General features: G+C 49.8%; 1 protein-coding gene across 13 annotated transcripts in view; it reads left to right on the top strand.

Moving 5' to 3' along the window:
* Positions 1 to 23,364, top strand: part of BCL11A (BCL11 transcription factor A) — a 153,333-nt gene that overhangs the window by 57,580 nt on the left and 72,389 nt on the right. For 4 of the 13 annotated variants that reach the window (XM_062609695.1, XM_062609686.1, XM_062609675.1 and 1 more), the window contains one exon: positions 8,190 to 8,364. Coding sequence is in view for 8 of the 13 variants with exons in the window: in XM_062609713.1 (XP_062465697.1) it covers positions 19,357 to 19,735 (379 nt within the window). In the remaining 5 variants the exon portion in view is untranslated. Of the gene's footprint in view, positions 1 to 8,189; positions 8,365 to 17,856; positions 18,485 to 19,180; positions 19,736 to 23,364 lie in introns of those variants that run through there. The other 9 variants (XM_062609722.1, XM_062609705.1, XM_062609730.1 and 6 more) reach the window with 5 other exon arrangements.

Raw genomic sequence — 23,364 nt, 5'->3', positions numbered from 1 at the left:
CCCCAAAACCCTTACAGCAATTCACTTTCTCCAAAATGAGGACAAATGAAGCAACCGGTTGTTTGTGGACATCTTTATTTGATGGTCCAGGGCTTTTAGAAATCTTCTTCCATAAGCAAGGAATCCTTTAAAAATAATTGACAGGCCAAAATAAAAATGCAATGTGCTGGTACCTGTTAGTCATTCCCTGCCTGCTTTTTTCCCCACTTCATGCTAAACATTTCTGAGTTCTCTTTTCATTTTAAGTGGGAAACGGGTTTATTAATCTGAATGCAGCAACTAGATAAATGAGGCTGGTGACTGCTTTGAGCTTTCAATAAATATTTAGCTCGCTGAAATAACCACCCACAGTAAACAGGACTTGCTCTCATGAAAAAAGACCTGTGTGTTCAGTGGAAGATGTACTTAATTTTAAAACGAGTAAGAAACCTGATTTTTACTTGGATTCAGACAGGAAGGAGGATATGGACTGATCCTGTTTTAATTTTAGGTGGAGGGTATAAAGGTAAAAGTACATAAAATGCCACGAAATAATTGAGTGGACTATGCTAAAACTCCCAATAATAAAAAAGGCTCCATGCAGCGCTCTTTCTCTCTGAAGTGCTATAAGTCTTCCTTAGGTACAATGCTTATATAGACCTGGTTTCAGTAATTACTTTACGTTCGTAAACAGTTTCAAAAGTAAAAAAGGGAGATTTGGTTTTGAACCAACAAAATCCAAACTGAGGGATTCAGAGCAACTCTCCACAGAGTATCTTGTCCTGTGTTGCCTCGAGCCTGCCTACTGTAAAATCACCTAAAAAGAGACAACTGCAAGAACAATAATAGAGAGCACGACAAAGTAGTTTGTAAGTCTTATTTTCAGATTTCTGCCTGTATTTCTCAGTGTAAATAACAGCCCTGCTAAACAAATCCTGATCTTAAATGATAAAGACTTTGTTTTCTTCCAGCTATCTTACGAAATCAGCTACTGCTGTGGTGCACGATGTGTGCCGATGAATCGGAGTATTTGCCTCTGGAGGCTGTTTCAGTGTTCCTGCCTTTTTAAATGAGATGAAAGCAGGGAGAGCGTCTGTGCAGCAATCACTAAAAGGTTTAGGAAAGTGGTACAGTGTCGACCCCTATTTTGTTCAGTATGTGATGCCTGACTCCACACCTCCACGCACACACTTCTGTTTGCTTCCCAAGAATCCGCACTGGTGGCCAGCTCACCTTTTGACTAGGTTCAAGGGTTGCTGGAACGCCTCTTCTTTTGGCTAGTGTGCTTGGATAAGCCATGAGGAATCACAGGGGAATGACCCAAGGAGTCACTTCTCTGTCAGATAACACACAGCCTCTGCAGGTTCAGTCTCCCACCAGCTGAAGGAGCTTGTATATGAACTTGGGTTCTTTTGGTTCTTTTCACTGCCAGAGTATTTTTAAAGCAATGACTATTGGGGGTATTGTTGTCTAGCTACAGACAGGAGTATTAAGGTATTCATTACACTGACTGTTTGCTTTAAAATACTTTGTGGGTGAGCTTTTATTGCTCAGGAATGGTGCCAGATGGACAGTCCTGAGGAGCAAAGTCCTCACGCTATCTACAGAGCGGGTATGGCACAAGCAGTGGCACATTCAGTTTCCCTCTTCTATCTCCCTCTGCCACCACCCTGATCTCAAGCTCAGGAGGAAGAGAGCACCCCAGAATCTGCCTTTTTGAGAGCACCTGCTGAGATGGTGGATTTGGAGACATTTGACACATGCCTCCATGGGGCTTTTCCCCAGGGCTACTTTTGGCAACTGCTTAAAGCATCCTCCTTAGAAGCTGAGGCAGGTTTTGGAGCAGTTGCTGTCTATGGCATGAATCCACACCAAACAAGCTTTACTAATGTTTCTGTCCTGAGCGCCTAGGGCTGTAATACACCTTTTTGATTCAGTCCTATCCCTTCGATTAGGGGAAGGGCACAGTTTCCACCAGAGCTTGAGCAGGGGTGAGGAGCTGGTAATGTCCATCCTTGTGTCAATACTGAAGCCATTCACGCAGAACAAAACCTGTTGTGCGTGGTTCCTTAATGACAGGCCCTGTCCTTTGTTTGCATCTCACTGCTTATCAGATGGTCATTGTGGGCTGGTTTGTAACACAGAGGTACCGTCATAAACACTTTCCATCCCAAAGCCTGACTGACTTCTTTCTTTCCTGAAAAACCAAGCTCCGGGCAGGCTGAAGAAGCCACCAGCCCTGTCAGCTCTCAGGAGATATGTTCATCTACCTGGCTGACACCCTGCTTTCCTAGTAGGGTCTAGGCCTTAGGCTAGAATGCCTTAGGCTAGAATGGCTTAGGCTTGGAATGGAAACTCTTGATAAACCCTTAATATGACAATACTGGCAACTTCCACCTAAGGATGGTGTTCTGCTGTGGCAACTTCTTAATTGGGGAAGGACCACTCAAAATACAGTGCTGCTCCACTGTGGCTGCCCCACCCCTGGCAGTGCTCAAGGCCAGGTAGAAGGGGGCTTGGAGCAACCTGCTCTAGTGGAAGGTGTCCCTCCCTATGGCAGGGGGTTGGAAATGGATGAGCTTTAAGGTCCCTTCCAACCCATACCAGCCTGGGATCTGTGACTCAAAAAGGAAAACAAAAAGACAATATGGGAGTCTCATAAAAATGTGTATTTTTTTACAGTGCAGTAGGGAATCCCAAGTTGGCCTTACACTGTGCTCCTAGGGGCCATAGGAGTTCCAGGATTCAGGCTTACTTTCTCTCAAAGCATGCATTTTGCTCCTTGAAACAGAAAAATGCCACCAAAATGGGCAGCCACTCTTGATCCTGCACTTTCTCATGTGTGAGACATGACAGGCTCTGTCAAGCCACTGGATTCAAGCTTCCCCTAATACATTTCATTTTTATTAGCAATGAAGGACAGGTGATTTGAATCTGAATGCTTTGAGGTGATCTGTATGTGAGGTGTAGAGCACCGAGGTGTGTGCTGTGATACAGCTATTGCCAGGAGCTCACAGGCTTTGCATATGAATCTCAAGGCTGTTTGCTGTGCCCAGCCCTACAAAGGGCACTGGTGGAAATTAAAATGTGAGGGGTGCAGGCCATGCTTATGCCATTTGTTTTCCCTTCCCTGTTGTTGAGTTTCCAATTCCCCTCTTCCCTTACTATGTATTTATGCTCCTGCCAAGTTCCAAGGGAGCAGAAAAGCTGCTCCTTGTATTGTTACTACTTTTAAGTGATGCTTTTGGTAAGTTGGTCTTTCAGAGAGGAGAAGGCACTGAACAGGCAGATGAAGACAACTTCTGCATTGTGGAATTACTGCCTGACGTGTGTTTGTCCCGTGGGATGGAGCCGTAACAATTCACGGCTCTCCTGTCCTGTCCTCATGCTCCTTGCATAACTCCCTCCAAGTCAAGATCTTCCAGTTCATGTGCTCCATGTGCCTGAAGCTGGCCGTTTGGTTGGAACCTGCACCCCAGGAATGCTCATCCCTCTGATGCATAGCTGGTCGGAGCAGCGTGTTCTGGGCAGGTTGGCTGAGCTGCTGTTAGGCAAGAAATGGAACAAACAGGTTAAAAGAAATCTGGGTTCCCAGGTGCATAAAGCTGAAGGAGAGCAAAGAAATGACTCCAGCTAAGTAGAAAACAAAAAGAGATGTTATTTGGTTCTTTCCTTGTAGTGTCTGTGTGGTGAGACCTGTCTTGGGGAGTGGGAGCTGTGCAGCGATGGTTTCCCCAGTGTTAAGTACCATGTCAAAGCTGGGTTAACAGGCACCCTTCCCTCCTCCCCTCCTAGAGAACCAGAACAAGTTCTGTGCACTGCTTCACCCCTGTTTTGATGTCTCGAGGCACGCACAGATCTCAGGCTAGCTCTCTATTAGGGCCAGTTTTCAGAGTATCATGTGGGAAGCAGGATCAGACTTTTAATCCCTGAAATAAAAAAGGCTACCTTATTTAATGGGGAAAAAAAAAATACTTGAGGACATTTGCAGATAATTAAAAGAAAGGGCTTTTAACAGTGTGGACCAAGTCCTGACCTGAAGCACGATGAACTGTACCGGTGCCTTTCCTACAGCCAGAAGTTTATGGTGTTCTGGAGTGTTGTTTATGTTACTATAAAAAAAGGTGAGAAAATACATTCAGTTACTTTCTGTTTCCCCTCATTGAGCAGATGGCAAGCTGTAGCTCAGATTGTTTTTTAAGCCATTTCACATTTTACTAATAAGTACAATATGCTTTTCAACAACAAACCCGCGCTCAGGCACTTCTGCAGAGGTTACGGGATTACTCAGGTAGCTCAGAAAGCAAAGAGTTTATGAACCCTGCTACATTACGAGGGCAAATGTTTTCCGGTTACTTCTCACGTGGTGGAAAACGTGAGCTGAAACCTCTCCTTTACTTCTTGTTTCAAATTATTTCTAATTTTGGAGGCCACAAATAACACACACAGCGTGGTTACTTTAACCACCTAGGGCTGGGATTCTTTCCCCCAGCTATGCTCCTGGTAGAACAAACCACGCTTTTTAAAGGAGCTGCATATTCTGTATGTTTTAAGTGTATAATAATATGTGTAGATGGCCACTGGGAAAAGCAGAGAAATACTCAGGAGTTCTATTTCAGGAAGTTTCGGTGCTTTGGAATGAAAAGTGTTAGCGCTGCTCGCACTGGAAAACTCACTGTTGCATCCGTGGTTTTATCAGAACCTGTTAAATTAGATGAGTACAGGAATAAGGACGAGTGGTTTCTGGTATTAATTGACACTCATTTTTAGCTGGCATGTGGTGGCAGGTCCTCCAAGCAAACTGGAGACACAGATTAGAGCTGAAAGTTTGGGGAATGCTCTAAATCTTTGTAGCATTGCAGAGAGGAAGTGTAATATTAAACTGACAAATTGAATAGATCTGTTTTTTTTTTTTTCTATATGTAATTCACAGTTTCTTCCTATTAGTTTTTTTTTTTTTTTTTTTTTTTACTATCTGTGGAGATAAAGCAAAACAAATTCCTCAAAACAGAGGGAAATATATTTCCAGGTGCCTTTTCCCATTAATATATTTCTTTTATACATATGTCCTGTCAAATATCTATCTCCTCCTTTCCTACGCTGCGTCTGCAGCCAGAAGTGTTGGCTATGCAAATGCTGCAGAGCCGACTCTTCCCATATGTGCTGCGTGCCTGGCTATAGATGTGCAGGAAACCCTATATAATAATTAGAGCCTGCATATATTATCTGGTGATTATAATTTTACATAATCTGTTATCTAATCTCCCGGCTGGAATGCGATAGGAAAAACAACGTGGTTACGTCAGGATTCCTGGGGAAAATTGTTGCTTGTAGAAGTGGGTGTCCTCGGGATTGAAGGAGCACACAAGGGTGTTAAAGCAGACCCCGGGTGTGCTGGGCGAGGGGGAGAGGAGCAGAAATGAAGCAGAAGTGAGAGGATGAAGCGGCGAGCGAGGGTGTGTTGCGGGAGCCGCTGTTTCCAGCTACGGAAAGGCTCCGGAGCGGAGCGGGACGCGGCTGGAGGCGCTACCGGCGACAGGCGGGTGTGCTCCGATCCGAGCTTAGAGCTGAGCCGCTCCTGCCTTCGGCTTAAACAACGGCGGCATCAAACCAGCCCCACCGGGAAGGGGGGGGGACCCACCGTAAGAACAGCTTAAACCCATCACCCGAGCAGGCAGGGAAAGCAACGCTGAGAGTTGCGAATAAGTAAATAAACCGGATGGGACCGCCAGGCATTCATTCCCAACGAACGGCAAGCTTTATAATTTCCAGGTGTTGGGGAAAGCCGTTGTCTTATAGTTTATAAATCGCTGCTGTCGGGAGGGAGGGAGGACGGGAAGGAAGGAGGGAGGGGGAGAGTCTTTGGAGGTGAATGAAATATCAAATCAGGAGGCTCTGTGTAGATTTACGATTGCATAAGAGGCTCGATCATTTCCATATATTGAAATGTGCTGTCCTTTCCTCCACTGCCCAGCCCTGGGAGGGAGAAAGACGGCTCGATTCCGCCTTGATCAATGCTGACTGTGAAGCAAGGAGGAGGAGAAGAGGGGGGGGGGGGACACCAGGCTGGCACCAGATGGAGCAGGGTCTAGGGAAAGGTCAAGGTTAGCTCAGGCTGCTATTGAATCGGTTGCAGCCTCGCAGATAGATCTCTGCCTCCGAGGCACCCACTGGGGCTTCTCAGAATCAAATCTAATAGAAAAGGCAGTCACAGAATGAAATCGCTTCATCTGAATGCTAAAATTGTTATTAGGCTACATTAGAGAGATACTGGGCACATGATTACCAAAAAAGGAAGCATGCCTGGCAGTTGGGGACTGAAATAAAAGCTGTGAGTATGTTGATAGCATCGGCAACGTGCGAGGATAATAGATAACAGGAGAGAGGGGCAGGGAGAGAGCATGTGTGTATGTAACGAACGGCTTAACGTACTGATGCGTCCGTATAGGATCATTTGTATATGTATGTGTGGCTGTGTGGGGGTGTATTTGTCTGTATGTGGACAGCAGCACTTGACTTCATGCAGGTCCACCAGCAGCTGTGGTCCTCAGTGCTCCGGGGATGTTTGTTAAGTGGTTTGGATGGCAGCTATGGACCAAGAAGCAGGAGCTGACTTGAGTCACTTTGGGTTTTGATTTTAAGTCCTTATGGAGGTGCAGGGCTCAGGAATTGTTCTAGGACCCTCTTTTTCTTTCCCTTTTTGGGCAAAACTCTGTGAGGAAACATGAATTGGTGTGTAGACATGCGCACACACCCCATATGCTGGACACGGGAGTGTGGCATAGCACGCGTGTTTTGGAGCAATGATGCTGTCACCTTTTGGAGATCAATGGGAGCTCTTCCCAGTTTCCATCTCCTCTGCATTCCTGCTTCCTTAACCTGCGGTGCAGCCATATCTTAAAGAAGGGCTCAGTCTTGTAAAATAAATGCTGGCTACACTAGATTAAACACGATGACTGCACTCCAAGGGTTAATAAATTTAGAATTAACAGATCATCCCAGCTTGATACAGCTACTATAGATGATTTAATATGCAGCCTAAGCAGGTTGACAGTCAGCTCACAGATGCAGATAAGATCAAACAGTCTCTTGATTCAATAGATTGAATGGTTGTACTGAGTGTCTGGAAGGTGAGTGACAGTACGTATATGGCAGGGGTTCTGGTGAAGAAGGGCTTCGATTCCCCACTGCTGTGCACTGCACTGGTTTTCCTTTTCTAGCAGTCAACCTTTTCCAGCAATCAAACCTGGAGTTAACATGAAAAAGAAATGTCTCAAATATAGTTCAGGAGAGTTATTTGAAGTTTCCAGTAATGAAAAGCTCTGTGCTTTAATAGTAATCACCATTACTACCACTAGTCTGCACTTCAGATTCCTTCTCTGTGGACAAGGCCATCGCCACCCACTCTGTCCCACAGGGAGTCTCCTGTCTGTCTGTCTGCACTCTGTCCCCTTCCCTGGCAGACCTGAATCCACACAAAGAAAGTATTTTCGAAGCAGGACAAGGACACCTCACCCAAGTCACCAGCGGGGCTTGGTGAGTGCAGCCTTGCCCTGATGTGATCAGTGTCTGTCCATCCAGAGGCTTAAGCTGTAGGAACCCTCAAGGGGGTGCAGTGATGAAGACACTTCCCCTCTTTCTTCCTTAGCTCTCTTGCTTTTCTGGCTTAAAAGTTAATGCCTGTAGTAACTCGTGTGGTTTATTTTTTCCTTCTTGCTCTCCTGTCCTATTTAAATGGAATGTAAAACAGTCCAGGTGGAGGCTGGCGAGCAATGAGATGACACAGTGGTCTCTAACAACTTTTATTATTTGATCAAGAGTAAGAGCTCCACCTGAGCCATCAGATTTTACAATATGAATACATTTCCAGGTGATTTTAAGAATGCATATTATGCATGCAATAGACTGTCATGGGTCTGAATTACATCTTAGTGTGTTATGTTACCATACGGATAGGAGTATTTGTTAAAATTACTGTACTTCTGAACACTTAAAAATCAGCTGCACTGTTTACTTGGGTGATTCTTTAAATAGCCAAATGCTCAGTCCATGGTTTTGATTAATGCTCTGCAAAAGGTTGCTGTAATAAGCTATGGTGCTTAGGATTTATCAGAGAGCAAACTCAGAATCCACCTCAGATCGCTGCTTCTGTGAGCTTTAAAATGGTCCCATGTACTTTTGCAAACCTGTGAAATATACTTTTATTTCAGGTTGGAAACCAGCAGTTCCTTTCAATCCCTCAGATGCTGAGGTAGAAAAGAGAGTGACTTGGTGGGTATTTCAGACCACAGATCCCTACGAGAGCATCCCCAGCTTGTCTGGAATAGGTCTGCGACACCGCACAGGGATGAGCCGGTCATTTCCATGCTTAGAACAACCTCGCAGGTGAGCTGATGGAGGCATGAAAATCTTCACCTCATACTTAGAGAGAGGTGGTATCAAGCTGCTTGTGCTCTCAGGGCAAGCAAAGAGGACTCAAAGTCCCCTTGGAAAGAAATGGAGAAGTGGAAAAGCCCAAAAAGCCACACACAGAAAGACCACGTGAGTGAGCGCTGATGCGGACATGAGTTGGGAGACTTAGTGAGACCCAAACGAGCCCCTTCCCTGCTCTGTGCCCTTGGCTGAGCCTTGCTCCAGGGGCCCTGCAGAGGCTGAGCCGAAGAGGGGGGAGCTCAGAGGGGTGGCCGCCCCCCCTCCTGCAGCGGCAATGCCGCTTCTCAAGGCGGAACCAGCGAAACCAGTTATCTGGCAGCAATTTGCATATTTATGGTGCCTCCTGCCGCTCTCCTTGATTGCTTTACAGGCAGGAAAGGTAACAGAGAAATACATAACCCCCTCTAAAATGGCAAAGAGGCTCCTACGTGCACAGGGGCTCTGATAGAAGCGCAAGCCCCTGGCAAGAAATCTGTTTAGCAAACGTTGGTTGGTCTTAAGTATTGAAGGCAGTTGTGGGGTTTTGGTTTTATTAAGTTCTGAGGATGCTCGGTCTGTGCAAAGTGCTAGAGACAAGGGCTGATCATTGCCGGGAAAAACAATTAGCCTTGTCATATTCAGCGAGTGTCTGTGTCGAAGGAGGAGGCAATCCTTGGAGAATGGGAGAAGCGTTCAATAGACACTTTAAAAGTCTAGTGTCATGGTACATATATTTTTTAGTCCCGCTCATAAGCAGTGTACAAATGTGCAGAGCAGCTTTGAATATAAAAGCTAATTAGGTCTCGATAGAGAACGCTTTCCTTTTTATTGGCTCTGAGTACAACGGCTGTCTGAGATCCACCTCGGCTCCGCTTTTGGCCTTCCTTGTAGGATCTGCTGTGGGTGTCCCCAGCACATCCCTGTGTGTTCACATACCTTCAGGTCTGGGTACCGTGAACCAGGATGCCAGAGTTCCATAGTTCACCTCACCCTGCACCAAGGAGCCTTTTGGAGCTGTTCCAGAGCTGGGGATTGCAGTGGTCCACATCTCTCCAGACTAAACTTCTCCCTGCTGTGGCGGGGACAGCACTTCAATGATACGGCCAGTATTTACCCTGCATTTACCTATAGCTCCTGTCACGCTAAAACCTAAGGGTGGTGTGTATCAGCACAGCGATCTGTGGATCTCTCCCTCCGTGTGTTTACACCTATTTCTCTCTCTGTCGGCACTCAGATGCTGTGAAACTTAATACGACGGGGCAAATGGAAGTCTGACTTGTGAATACATTCATTTCAGTATGGTAATATCAAACAGTGCATGTATTTCTGATTTCTGTATTTAATTTCCCTTGCTTTTATTTTTTAAATGCTGGGGAATAGTTGCTTGCTGAACAATAGCATTAGTACAATAACTTCCCCCAACCCCTGCATTCACACTTAATGCACATCAGCTTTCTATGTAACACCATACAATATACTTGCATGTTATTTTAATTGAGTGAAATCTTATTCACACTGCTGGTACAAAGCATTCTTTTCACTGCAGTCAGAATTCATACTCTACCATAAAAATTGTATGTGCTGACAATAACAAATGGTGGCAAAACTACCGGAGCTGCTCCAAAAAGTGGGCTCTTATCACGGGTTATTCACCACCGCTCCTGCTCTCCCTTGGTACTGTGTCTTTCCACGCAGCTTTGGGCTACATAATCATATATTCTTCCAGCTACAGAGAGTCGCATTAAAATACTACTGTGAGCATTCTAACAATTAAGCTGAATTTTTGCATAGAATAAATATGGCCAAGAAGAAAAACCCACAGTAAAGCTGTAGTTTTGAAATGCAGGGGAAGATCTCTGCTATCTCCACAATTAATTCCTTTTCATCTTAGATCCTCACACAAACTGTGTCGTGTTCTGCAAAGCACGTGCATTTCTTCATTGCTAAAGGTAAAAGCTAAACCTAAATGTCACCTGAGGCAGCAATGTAAAATGAATATAAAGAATGACCACTGCGTATGTTAAATTTCAGTTTGATGCCTTTGAAGTGACTAAAAGTCAAGCTCTAAAAAGCAGCGTAATAGATGTTATTTACAAATCTAACAGCATGCTTGAGTACATGCTTACTTTAAGCATGGAAGTACAGCCGATGTGCCCAAAGATAAAATATGTGCTGAAGAATGGTGCAGTACCAAAGGCTAAGCAGAGTCCTCTGCTAAGAGACATATGGAGCAGGGTTAGGGGAGGAAAATACCCTTTATTATTGCACTGTCCTTCTCTGCTCTCCCTCACACCAAGTGTGCTGGGAAGAAGGAGCTGTGTTTGGCAGCATACAGGAAAACAGCTAAGTCCTTCCTCATCCTTGTAGCAAAACTAATTTCTCAATGGAAATTACTTCTTTTTGATTGCTGATATTGGGTTTCTCAGATAAGTGAGTTGTTTTTGTTATTCTACTTTAAAAAATTGATTTGAGGAATAGTTGGGATTTATTCTTCAGGACAAAGTGTGTGCAATTCCTTCATTTTCCCACCTGACACATCCAGAGTGGGGCTTTCCAGATTTCCTCATAGGGAGTTTGAGCCCCTTGGATCTAACCTTACATAGAAGTGTGAAAAGCTTCTCCTTATGATCCCGAGAAGGCTTTGTTTATGAACAGCCCCTGTGCTAAAAGATCAGTAGTGACCCCATATACTTTATTTGGTCAGGATCCAGCTCTCCTGCCCATCTTCACTTGGGATATGAAGTTGGGATACTTGGGAGATGAAGTGCTGGTGTTGGACATGCTGCTAGTTTAAACCTCGTGTTACAACGCTTTTTGTTCCTGGCTTGGCCCTGCAGGGCTGGAAGCCTGGCTTAGCCTTTCCTGTCCGTGCAGCTTACTCATTGCTTCTGAGCTTTGCTGCTTCTGTGCTGTGGATGCTGTCTCCCTGTGGCTTGACTTGGCTGTAATTCTGTACCTTGTGCTTGCTGGGCATCTTCTCAAACTGAGCAGTTAGAAAGTGAATCAAAGATACCAGTGACCTGTCTTTCTACTGCTCACAGGCTTGAAGATGGGACCTGCTTAGGTAAATGACTCGGGATCTTCACAACTCCTGTGTTTCATAGAATCATGGGATGGTTTAGGTTGGAAGCAACCTTAAAGCTCATCCAGCTCCAACCCCCTGCCACAGGCAGGGACACCTTCCACTAGAGCAGCTTGCTCCAAGCCCCTGTGTCCAACCTGGCCTTGAACACTGCCAGGGATGGGGCAGCCACAGCTTCTCTGGGCACCCTGTGCCAGCGCCTCAGCACCCTCACAGGGAAGAACTTCCTTGTATCTAATCCAAATCTCCTCTCTATCGGTTTTAAGGCATTTCCCCCTCTTCTGTCCCTACATGCCCTTGTGCCATCACCAGTTTCAGTGTGGCCAAAGAGTAGCCCTGATGAATGGCAGCTATGGATGTGTGGGAACATCTTGCTGAGGAGAATCTGGCATATCTCACAGTGCTTTTGTTTCACAATGACCTGCTCACAGTACCCCTCAGTGAGTGAACCCCATGCTGCAGCCTGGCTTGGTCAATGAAACTCTTCCTGCAACAGATGGAGATGCTGCTTGTGAGTTCAGGCATGCAGTGTGGTGTTCCTGCCCTGTAACTGTGGTGAGTTGGGCATAGAGACTGTGGGTCTGGCCCTGTGTGAGCAATCTGTTGGTCATAGCCTGTGGCTCATCTTCCTAGCCCTTGGGTTTGTCATGGTTTTCTGTTAGGGTTAAGGGAAATTCCAAGTCTGCATTTAACTAACCATGTGCTTCAGCTTAGTGTGATTTGAAGTGATTGATAAAATCCACATCTGAGAAGTGCAGAACTAGTGAAAGGTGTTATGGGGAGCAATCTCAGCAAACCCCTTTTGTAGCACAAAGTGATATTGAAGCTCAAAGTTGGACAGCTCATCCATTTCAAAGTGATGCCAACGCACACATGGGACTCACTGCCACACGTTTTGGGGGGGGGAAGATGAAGCCCAAGAAGATGGAAAGATTGTGTGGAACTCAGCGAAGATAACCAAGTGACCAGTGCAGCTGGTGTACAGAGCAGTCCCCTGTTACGAGCTTTAATTCCCTCCTGGTTGAGGCACTCGTGTTACTTCCCTTACACATTTAGGACTCTCTTCTGAGACAGATTTAAGAGACATTCCTCATTCAGAGTCCCTTACTGGTGTATGGGTACAGGTAGGTGGGCAAATGTGGCACGTGTCCCCTATGGTCTCGGGGGTAGCTGTAGCTTTAATGTGGGTTTATGCAGTTCAGTGTGGAGCTTTGGAAGAGCTGGAAGTACCGAATTCATACCCTAGATGTCAGTAAAAGAAAAAAGCATTAAACCCCATTAAAAATCGTTTTATAAAGGTCTGTGAATCAAGCAATGGGTTAGCCAATTATTCATAAGATAATTCCCTATATGGACTGATGGTTTGAGTCCCAAGTTTCAGCTCAATCAAATTTACACAGCCCAAGTTATAACCTCTCCAGGATGGGGATTGTAACAGGAGCGCTGACAGACCTTAACTACTGTGCCTCTTTAGTAACGAAAGCTCAACTGTTCCACTCGTGCGGTGGCTGCTGGTGCTGCTATAATTAAGACTGTATGGATTTGCATTATAGGTCAAGTTCTGGGAGGCTGGAAATGCACAGAGTTTAAATCATCTTGGCTTGAAACCGAGGGTGGAAACCGTCAGGGGTGTGTTATGTGTTTACTTACAAAGAGATATATTAAACACATGAATCGCCAAATAGCAAGTACCAGAGCAGCACAAAGCAAAACCAGTTTGGCTAAAATCAAGCATTTGATTAAAAATGAGCTTTGATGGGCATTTACTAGTGCCTTCCTCTGCCTGCCCACACACAAGTAGAACTCTTTGTATGCTTCCAAGGACGGGTTTTTTGCCATTTGAAAGTCTATTTCCTGAGTGCTTTGTGCCATTTAAAGTTATCCCCATGCTGTCCAGTCAAGGTTCAGGGCTGTGCTGTGCTTGGTGCTGTGAGAGCACAGAGGCAGGCTGAAATCCCTTCCTGAAACCCATAGGAAAAGCATTCCCAAGTCAATGGGTTTATTCCGGGTGCTGCCGATAAGGAGATCTTTCACCTGGCACTCAGATGTTTGTGATCCTGCAGAGACACGAGTAAGCGCTTGCAGAATTAAGGGTTTATTGTAAGCCTTTATTAAGAAAGGGAAGGAAAACAGTAAGAAAGGGGAAAGGAAAAGCGGCGTGCCCAAGTTTCTCATGCAGGGATACTAATGCACGTAGCGCTTCTAGAACGTGCAAGCGCTCCGCTCGCCCATGGGGAGCCAGCCTGGGGTGAGATAAGAGTTCCACCCATGTTGCCTGCGGCTGATTGAGACTATCAAGAGGTGTTGGGGTGGATGTGCCGTTAGGGAACGCAGCCCAGCGCCCCAGAACTGGCAGAATTGGGAATCTGCATTTGGTCCCAATGTTCCATTCCGAGCTGGCAAGTGAGATTCCCGCTCGGGATGAGTGACAAGTTGGAGCTTCGAAGCAGGAACATTTGCCCACCGAAGCTGCAGAACTCATCCACTGCCAAGTCTGCCAACACATTAGCATAGGCAGGGAGTGGTGGACGGTACGAGCTGTGTTATGCTCCTCTGGATCCCGCTTGCCTGCCTGCACAAGGGAGCAAGGCCACACTCCTCAATTACAATCAGTATCATGTCCCTCTCTACAGCAACCTGTAAGCATTTCACATGGAGGATCATAGTGTTTCTCAGGCAGAAAGCTGAGGCACCAGAAGAAGGACAGATACTTTGGGGCAGACTTTAATGGTAAACTTAATTTTTACAGTGTGAATGCTCTCACTTGGACACTGCCTTTCAGCTGCAGGTTACAGCCTCTGCCCAGGGGCAGCACAGTGGGGTGGGTGCCCACCTCTGCTCTCAAGATGCTTCAGGGCATCAGCTGGTGTCTCTAGGACAGGGGCAGATTGAGGTGGGATGGATGCTCAGCTAACAAAGCAAGCCCTCTCTGAGGCTGGCTTCCCCTTGCAGGTACCCTGAAAACCACCACGGCCCTGGTTTTAGCCCATGCCCACATGCATTGGAGATGTGGGGCTACGTTTGCTCTGGGGCTGGGGCTCCATCCATGGCCAAAAAGCAGCTGATAAGGTGGCTGGGGGGTGACAGCAGCTCAAGCTGCAGCAGCAGGATTGCTTGTGGGGCATCTTGGGCAAAGAAAGGTTGTGGAGGAGCAGAAGGCGACACAACCATTTGTGCCAGTCCTTAGAGCCCGATCTCTGCTGGGTCATGTTCAGAGCTGGCCTGGGTTTGTTCTCACCTGCCCTGCTTATCTGCCAGTGTTCCAAGGTATTGGCAGCCCATATTTGAGCATTTCTACCTGGTTTTACCTGCCACATTCACCAGGCTCGTTGGTATAAGCGTGCAAAGTGGCACCATGGTGGCATAGGTATAAAGCTAAAGATGCTCTGTGCGTGAGAGCGGTTCTGCTGAAAGCAGAGGGGATGATCCAGGGGGAGCAGAGCAACGGTGGGGTCCCCTGAAGTGCCCTGGCTTCAGTTGCACCCCCAGGCTTTGCATTTGCCACTGGGGTGAGCTCAGGGGATGCTCAGCCCTGGACAAACCAGGACAGTCCCCATGGGGCTGAGCCTGTTCTCCCCATCCCCACTTCTTCCCCTGGGGTGTCCGCTGCTTTTTCGGGGGGGGGGGGGGGTACCACGTCTTGGGAAGGGGGGAACCCGGTTCCCCATCCCCATTCCTGCAGCCAGGGACACTCCATCACCCTCCCCATCACCAAGGCATAGCCCCGGCGCCGGGGCTGAGGCTGTAGCAAACTCCCTCGCAAGAGCTGTTTGTTGACCACATTCACGTTCCGAGCCCTGAAGCTAAAAGCACTTTACACCATAAAATAAAAGCACTGTCTTTTTTTCTAAAAGGTTACGTCTGGAGGCCACGCTGCTCATACTTCATACAGAAAACTACTGAAAGGGCTATGAAATCCTCTATGATTTACACTCCCTCTCAGTGCATTAGGATATAGATCTACTCGACTCAAAAAATACTGTGCAGTTTCTAACCGACGTGAATATATGTGCATTATTTCAGAAAGTCTGTTAGAAAACTTGTCAACACATTATAAAGCATAAACCAGGGCTCGGCCATTAAATACAGAGATCAGAGACGGAATATATACTGCAGGAAGTACTGGGAAAAGTCCCTTCCATTCAAAAGAGGTCTATTAGCTAAAAGTTTACACACAATATACACCAAAGGGTTTAGAGCGAGCCCGTGGACCGTAATTACAAGGCATAAATGGAATCAGCGAGGGCTTTACGGTCCCCAGCGCAGTTAACTGGGGCTGCCAGAAAATCATCTTAATATTGTCATAATTTATTACCCACCGAAAAGCCACATCAAGGACTGTAAATACAGTTACTTGGTGTCCACGACCGCTCGTTAAAACAGCCTCGGTTCCCTTCCCCTAAAACCCCATCAAATCAAAACCCACCTGCATTATTAATCTGCGGTCGTGCCGTGTTAAAAATGTCTTCTGGTTCCTTTTCTTTCCCAAAAGGTTTGTTATCTGCCGGCAATCCCACGGCGCTGGGAAGAGGGGGGGATAGGGATGGGAAGGGGGGATGGGGGGGAGCACAGCACCGCTGCCAGCACATGCTAATAGGGATAATTCTCCACCCAGGCTGAAATATTGTGGGATAATTTTTTTGTCGTGTTTAAGGCAGCGAAGTTCCCATTGAATTCGAGGCATTTTTACGGAGCTGGAATTAAGGGCATGCTAATGGTAGGCACATCCTCGCTGCCATTCATGAAAGCAGCTGTAAAATTAGCTCCCGACTGTAAGGTTTTGAGATGCGGTCGGGGAAGTCACCTCTGGAATCTCAAAAGCCGGCGCGATAAGAAACCCGGTTTAGTTGTAGCCAAGTGCTTAATTTGCTATGATTTTTAAAGAGCGGATCAATGCAATGTTGCCTGTTATTCCTTGGGAATACCCACGGGCAGGTATTCTCCTGCTGCAGGTTGGCTTCCGAGAGCGCACCAGTGCCTAATGAATTGTAATTCCGAGGACTGTTAACTGCGAACCGCAGAACCTTTCAGGGGTAATAAAGTCATTACTTTTTACACTGCAGCCACCTCGCCAAGCTTCAGACGTGCTCTCAGATATAAATCACACCCGGGTCGCTCTCCGGTACACACACACACACACACACACACACACACACACACACCTGCCTGTGGAGGCACGGTTCGCACCGGCAACGCGTATCCTTCCCGCTTTCCACACTCACCCTTACAGCACCCATGGGCGCACCCGGTGCCACGCTCTGCACGGGGATGGACCCGTCCCACACCGGAGCCGCTCGCCCCGCCGGCGGGTCCCCGGTCCCCGCCCGTCCCCTCGGTTCCCCGGCGGGCGCAGCTCCGCGCTTACAACCTCGGTCACGGTGTCGGGCGGCCGCTGCCCCCCCCCGCCCCGGGTCTCTCGTCCCTGCTTCGTTCTCGCCGTCTCCCTCTCCGCCTCCTCCGTCCTGGGCACGGGTTATCCCCTCGCACTCCCGTCGCAGCCGCACTTTGCTCCGACCGCCCGTTCTCCTCCGGAGCTCGTTTCTCTCGCACAACCTGAGCCCTCCCCGCTGCCGGCACCGTCTCCGTCTCTCCGGGTGTTTTCGGCCAACTTGCAGCCGCCGCATCCTCCCAACTCCAGACACTTCTCGCTGCCTCCCGCCGCCTCTCCCCCTCCCCAGTCCCCCCGCCCTCCGCCGGTGCCAGCCCCGCGTTTCGCTTTCGTTAAGACACCGCGGCTGCGGGCAGGGCTGGGACTGCCGCCGGGGGGAAAGGAAGGGGGCTCCGGGCGGGAGAGAAGCCAGCGGCGAGGTCCCGCCGCCCCTCTCCTCCTCTGCCCGGCTGCGCTGCGCTCGCTGCTCCCCCGGGGCAGGCACAGCCCGGATGGGAGCCGGGGCAGAGCCCACCCCTCCCCGCCGAAGTTTCCCGCGGGCCCCGGCCCCCTGCGCCCCGCAGCTCCCCGCGGGGCCGGGCCGCAGCTCCCGGGAGGAGGAGGGGACTCCGCCGGGCGGGGAAGGGAAGGAGGGGGGGGGGGTAAGGGAGGGAGCGGGGAAGCCGGGAGCCGGATGGGCCCCCCCTTGCTTTTTGGGTGGTCTCCGGTCCTACCTGGCTCCCCCCAGCTCTCCCGCCGGCTCGGCGCATCCCGAGGCCAGCCTTGCCCCGCAGCCCTCCTGCTCCCGGCTCCGGCTTCACCGAGGCTTTACCAGCGGGGAGGTGGTGGCGGTGGTGGTGGGGGTGTTTGTGTGCGCGCTCCCTCTCCCTTTTCCTCCCCTCTATCCCCGCGTGTGCCCGTCCAACCCCCCCCCCCCCTTTCCCTCGCCCCTCTCCCTCTCTTCCGCGGCCACTCGCGGCTCCGGCCGCCGCCGCCCCCCCGGCCCCTCTCGGCAGCGTGCGCCGGGCGGCCGGTGCAAACCCCAACCACCCCCCCCCTTTGCGCCCCCTCCCCTCTCCCCCCTGCGATCACTGTCCATTGGCTTGTCCTGCTCTCTTTTTCATGTCCAGCCCCTGATGAGTGTCCATTGGTGTTGCCTTCGCCTTCCCTCCTCCCCTCTCCCCGGCTTGCCCTGCCCATGTTTTGTATGTCTCTGTCCATCCAGGCTCCTGACGTTCAAGTTCGCAGGGACGTCACGTCCGCACTTGAACTTGCAGCTCAGGGGGGCTTTTGCCATTTTTTTCATCTCTCTCTCTCCTTCTCTCCCTCTCTCTCCCTCTCTCTCTCCTCTTTTTTTTTTTTTTTCCTTTTTCCTTGCACAAAAAAAAAAAAAGAAAAAAAAAAAAAAAAGCCATGACTGCTATCCCACAATTCATCTTCCCTGCGCCATCTTTGTATTATTTCTAATTTATTTTGGATGTCAAAAGACATTGATGAAGATATTTTCTCTGGAGTCTCCTTCCTCTCTAACCCGTCTCTCCCGATGTGAACCGAGCGACTCACAAGCCACCGAAGCCACCAACCCACCATGTCGCGCCGCAAGCAAGGCAAACCCCAGCACTTAAGCAAACGGGAATTTTCACGTAAGTAACGCGAGGAGCAATTTAATTTCATTTGCATTTCATGGGTTTAATTTAATTTTTTTTATTATTTTTTTTTTTTAATTCGAGAGCGGGAGGAAAACGGGAGAAAAAAAAAGAAAAGGGGGGGGGAAAGAAAAGTGGGAGCGAGTGAGCGACTCGGGTTTGAAATGAACTCAGCGCGGCGCGGGGTTCGCGGCATTCCGCTTAATTCCTCCGTCTCTCATTTAATCACCTTGATCACTTTTCTTCCCTCTCCTCTCCGTGCCCCTCGCCCGCCGGCGCGCACTCCTTCCCTCCCTCCCTTCCTCCCTCCGCTCCGCTCTCCTCCCGCTCTTTGGCGGCAAGAGCGGGGCGGCTCTCGCCCCGGCACCGGTAACGCTGCGAGCGGGGCAGCACCGCTCCAAAGTGGGAACGAATCCCAGCGGGAGCGGCGGGCACCGCGAACGGAGCGCAGCGGAGCGGCGGTGCCACAAAGTCCGGCGGCCGGAGCCCCGCGCCGCTCCCGCCCGCTCACCCCGTCCCCTCGCCCGCCCCGCAGCCGAGCCGCAGCCGGGTCGAGCCGTTCTCTCCCCCCTTTTGTCTCCGCGCTGCCCGTCCGTGCGGGGCTCCGCGCCCCGACCTCGCCCCGCTTCGGGCTGGGGTTGGGGTTGGAGGAGTGGAGGTGGCGGGGGGGGGGGAGAAGCACCGGAGACCAGAGGAGCCGGGAGCCGTGCAGCGCCGGGAAGAGGGATGGAGGGATTCCCTGCTCGCCCTCGCTTCGCGTTCTCCCGCTTCTTCGCTTACTATTTTTTGGAAGATTTTCAAAAAGGCGAAAAAAAAAAAAAAAAAAAGAAGTGGAAGTGGATTTTGATTGGGAAAAATCTCGTGTCTGAATGTTTACAAGCACCGCGTGTGCGGGGAGCCTCCTGCCAACAAACACAGGCGAGAGCGAGCCCGGGCTCAGCACACACGCACTCATCCTCATCCTCATCCCCTCAACCCCAACCAACGGCCCTTCCTCGCCGCCGCCGTTCAACCCCCGACCCGAACCCGCTCTCTCCGGGAGAGGGGGGGGGTGGAAATCCCCCCCCCCCCCCAAAGAAAACCCCGAGCTCCGTCCGCACCGTTCGCAACACAAAAAACTCTTGCGGCTCCGCTCCCTCCCTCCTTTCCCTCCCTGCCTTCCTCCCGCCGCCGCCACACACACCAGGGCGAGATGCGAGATAAGCGGGAGCGCTCTTTGCACAACAAAAGGCAACTCGAGCTGGAAAGGTTTGGGGCGAGGGGGGGGTGGGAAGGGAAGGAGGAAAAGAGAATTCCCCTTTTCCTCGGGATGAGCCTGGGGGGGGAAGCGGGAATCGCTGCATGCTTCTCGCTGCTTCCCCCCCCCCCCCTTCTCCTCTTGTGTTTTCCTCTTTCTTTTCTCTTTTCCCCCATTACTCCCGGCGGGTTTTGTTCCCTCCCAGGGATGGCAGAAAAAACCCAGGGCGATTTCTTCCTGCCGGCGCTGCCCGGCTCCCGCTTCTCTTCGCGAAGGAAAAACACCCCATAAACTTTGCGATGTGTCCCTGTCCCCCCTTCCCACCCACCCGTTTGCAGCTGGGGCCACACCGACCCCTTGCCCCAAGGTTTCCCCACACCCGGCGGGGGGAGGATGGATCGCGGGGCTCGTTCCTTCGCCCCCCCGTTGTTTTATCCTTCTTTCCCCGCCACTTCTCGGGGTTTTGAGTCCTTTTGCATGGCCCAGCGCTGCGTCGCGGTTTCATCACCCCCGGCACGGTTTTGGGGGTGCGACCCCCCGCATCCCAAAGTGGGGTCGGGGTGGTGGTGGGGGGGGTGTCTTTTTCCCGCAACCAGCGTGGAAGGGGGTGTGTGAAAAGGGGATCACAAGGGGGATGAGGGGAATGGGGGGACGTGGGCTCCGACTCGCATCGGGAACATGCGGGATCCCCGCGGTTCTCTTGCGCCGAGACACCCGCGGGCCGGCGCGGAGTTACCGCACGTGTGGGGTGGGAGCGGCGGCGGGGATGGGGATGAGGGGGGGCGGCGAGAAGCGCTCCAGGGATAGGGAAGGGAAAGGGAAAAGGGGGGGGGGGGAATGTGGGCCGGGATATGGAGGTAGGGGGGGTTTGTGTGTGGAGGGAAGGGAAAGGGGAGGCCGGGCTGGGGGAGCGGAGAGCCGGGGGGATGCGGTGCCGGGGCCGCCTGCGTGCCCGTTTCTGTCGCTAGGAGGCACAGCGAGATCAAACAACCGGGCAGCCTCGCGAACTTGAACCTGGCCGGTTCCTCCGTTGCCTCCCGGCCGGCAAGAACCCCCTCCTCCTCCTCTCCTCCTTCTTCTTCTTCCCCTCTTTCTATTCCTTCCTCCCTTCTTCTTCTTCTTTGTTCTTAATTTTGCGCCGAGTTTGCTTGCTCCGGTGATGCTTCTGGTCCCCTTCTTCGGGTCTTCATCCCCGCTCCGTAACGTGTTGGTGGTTCCTATTGTACCCCCAAGCCCCTGTTTTTCCTTGGATAGCACGATGCCAGGACACAAACTTGGGATTAAACAGCTTCTTTCCATCCTTCCCACGGTACCATGCGGGGAAATGCCCCGGCAGCGCATCCACGCTGCCGGGGCATTTCCCCGCATGGTACCGTGGTATTCCCCCTCCCTTTCCTCCATCCCCCCTTGTACCTCCTTTCTCCCGACACTCCCAAATCCATCCCGCTTTTGCCAGAGAAACGGTTGTTTTGGTGACTGAGGAAGAAGAAGCTGAAAAGACACGTTGGTGGGGAAGAAAACAGGGCATTTTGCATGAAAAATAGAGACGGATGATTAGGGACCCAAGCAGGGAATTGCGATCGCCCCAAAATTCAGACAGACTCAGGTGAATTGTATCCCGGCGTTCCAAATGTTATATTTTGTTATAAAAGTAGCAATAATAATAAAAACATCATTTTTTTTTGGGTGGGGGGTGGGGGTGGGGTGGGTTTGCATCAGGAGCCAAGTGTTTAGCACGGTGCCAGCCGTCTTTTTCCCAGACATTAGTATATATAATTCTTGTTAATTAGCAATAATTTACTTTAAGAGCGGAGAAAACGTTGAGGTTACAGCTTTTATATCTGTACATTTGATCGTCTTGTTATTTCCAAGAACTTTGCCTCCTATAAAATTAATTAGGTGAAATGTGGAGGTGTAATCAGCGACCTCGGGATTACCGCTCCAGTTTCCTGGTTCTGATTGTAAATCAGCCCCGCCGTCGGTGCAGACTTTTAAGCAAAAGTCCTGTTTTGGTTTTAGCTCTTACTTTTAACTGCCTGGTGTCGAAGCAGCGGGTTACCTTCCCCTGCTAAATAATACTGACAGCGTCAGGAAGAAATCAGGCCGCGGGAAAACATTATAATTGAGTCATGATTATGCAGAGCTCCTCGCTAAGCCAGTGGTAAGGGGAATCCGGGTTATTCCTTGTGCTGCGGAGAGTTGGTGGAGCTGGAAGTTGCCTAGTGCAAAATACCTTTTGTCTGCCGGCGTGCAGCGAGCCACGGCTGGAATTGAGTCCTTTGCAATGGTTTTCCCCTCCCTCGCTCCGAACGCAAGGAGGGAAAAACGCCGTGCCCGGCGATCCCGCAAGGAGCACCCTGCTCCGCTCCCGGCTTCCTGAACCGTGTGGCTCTTCCCTTTGTCGCTCTGCTGAGTTTTGAGAAGAAAACCCAACCCCGGCGATGGAGACATTGTTTTTATTAATACGAGTGTAACCTTCATATTCCTGTGGCTGACCTTACGTTAAATTAGAAGTAGTACCAGAGGCGAGGAATGATGGGCTCGGATCCCCGTGTCCTACTTGGGGCTGAGGTACGGCGAGGTAGCGTGCTCTTTCAGTATTATTTTACACGGCACAACTGGGAGCTACTCCAGATCTTCCTCCTCAATATTGAGCCGAGGAAGGGTTGGAATAAATTTAACCTGAGTTCAGTGGATTTTTTGCACTTTATCAAAATCAGTTCCAATATCGCGCAGTCAAATTAAAATCTATTTTTTGATTCTCTGTGGCTTTAAGTTCATTAAATGGGAGATTGGCAGCCAGCTAAAGAAGGTCAGGCTGGTTAACTGTTTAGGAGGTGTATTCCGGCTCACTCGCCGTTACCTGGCACTGTTTTGAGGTGGGTTGGATTTGTAGTCCCCTCTCCCTCTGCTCGCTGCTGTTAACGTGTTGTATTGCACAGAGAGAGCAACACCAGCACGCTCCTGCTACCTGGGATTTTTTCCATCATGGAAAGCAATAGGGATGGAGACTGCGCTCTGATTTCCAAGGTGTTTCTCTGCAAACTGAACCTCCCAAAATTAATAACCCAACAGAATAGAGCCGCGTCTGCCTCGTTAGAGCATCCACTGCCGATCCCGTGAGCACAAACAGCTTTGTAACGAAGCTTTTTGGAGCTCATTCAGGAAAGCTGTCAACTTTGACAACATTAGGCGAAGGTATTTCGAGTTTAGAGAAGGGCCTTCTCCCTGCTGCGAGGAAATGAGGCAGGCGCTTGGCCACGCTCGTGTTTAGATGCTGAGGGCCACCGGTGCTGAGAGAATTTAAGCATTGCTTTATTTCAGCATGAAAAAAAGGCAAAGAACTACAAATTGCCTTCTTAAGCACTAAAAAATATCCCACCTTGACAATAGCTTTAGGTGGATTTGGTGGTGAATTTGGTATTCATTTGGGGAGCAGCTGAGGAGTGCGAGGTGCCTCCCCCTGCCCCGCAGGCGCTTCTGCTGCAGTTGCTGTTTATCACTCTGGTTTCTGCCATCCATCTATTCTGTATTTATTTGTCTCATCCCTTCCCTACTCATCCCCCCCCCCCCCATAAATAACCCCTGGCTTTTGGGATCTTACATTTGGAAGCTGCAGAGGGGCTGTTGGAGGGATGGC

This window comes from Pezoporus occidentalis, unplaced genomic scaffold (genome assembly GCF_034315485.1).
Source record: "Pezoporus occidentalis ecotype Australia unplaced genomic scaffold, CSIRO_AGI_Poc_V1 ctg10, whole genome shotgun sequence".
Taxonomy (NCBI): domain Eukaryota; kingdom Metazoa; phylum Chordata; class Aves; order Psittaciformes; family Psittacidae; genus Pezoporus; species Pezoporus occidentalis.
Note: the sequence above shows the minus strand (reverse complement) of the source record. Positions and strands in the feature narration are given on the sequence as shown.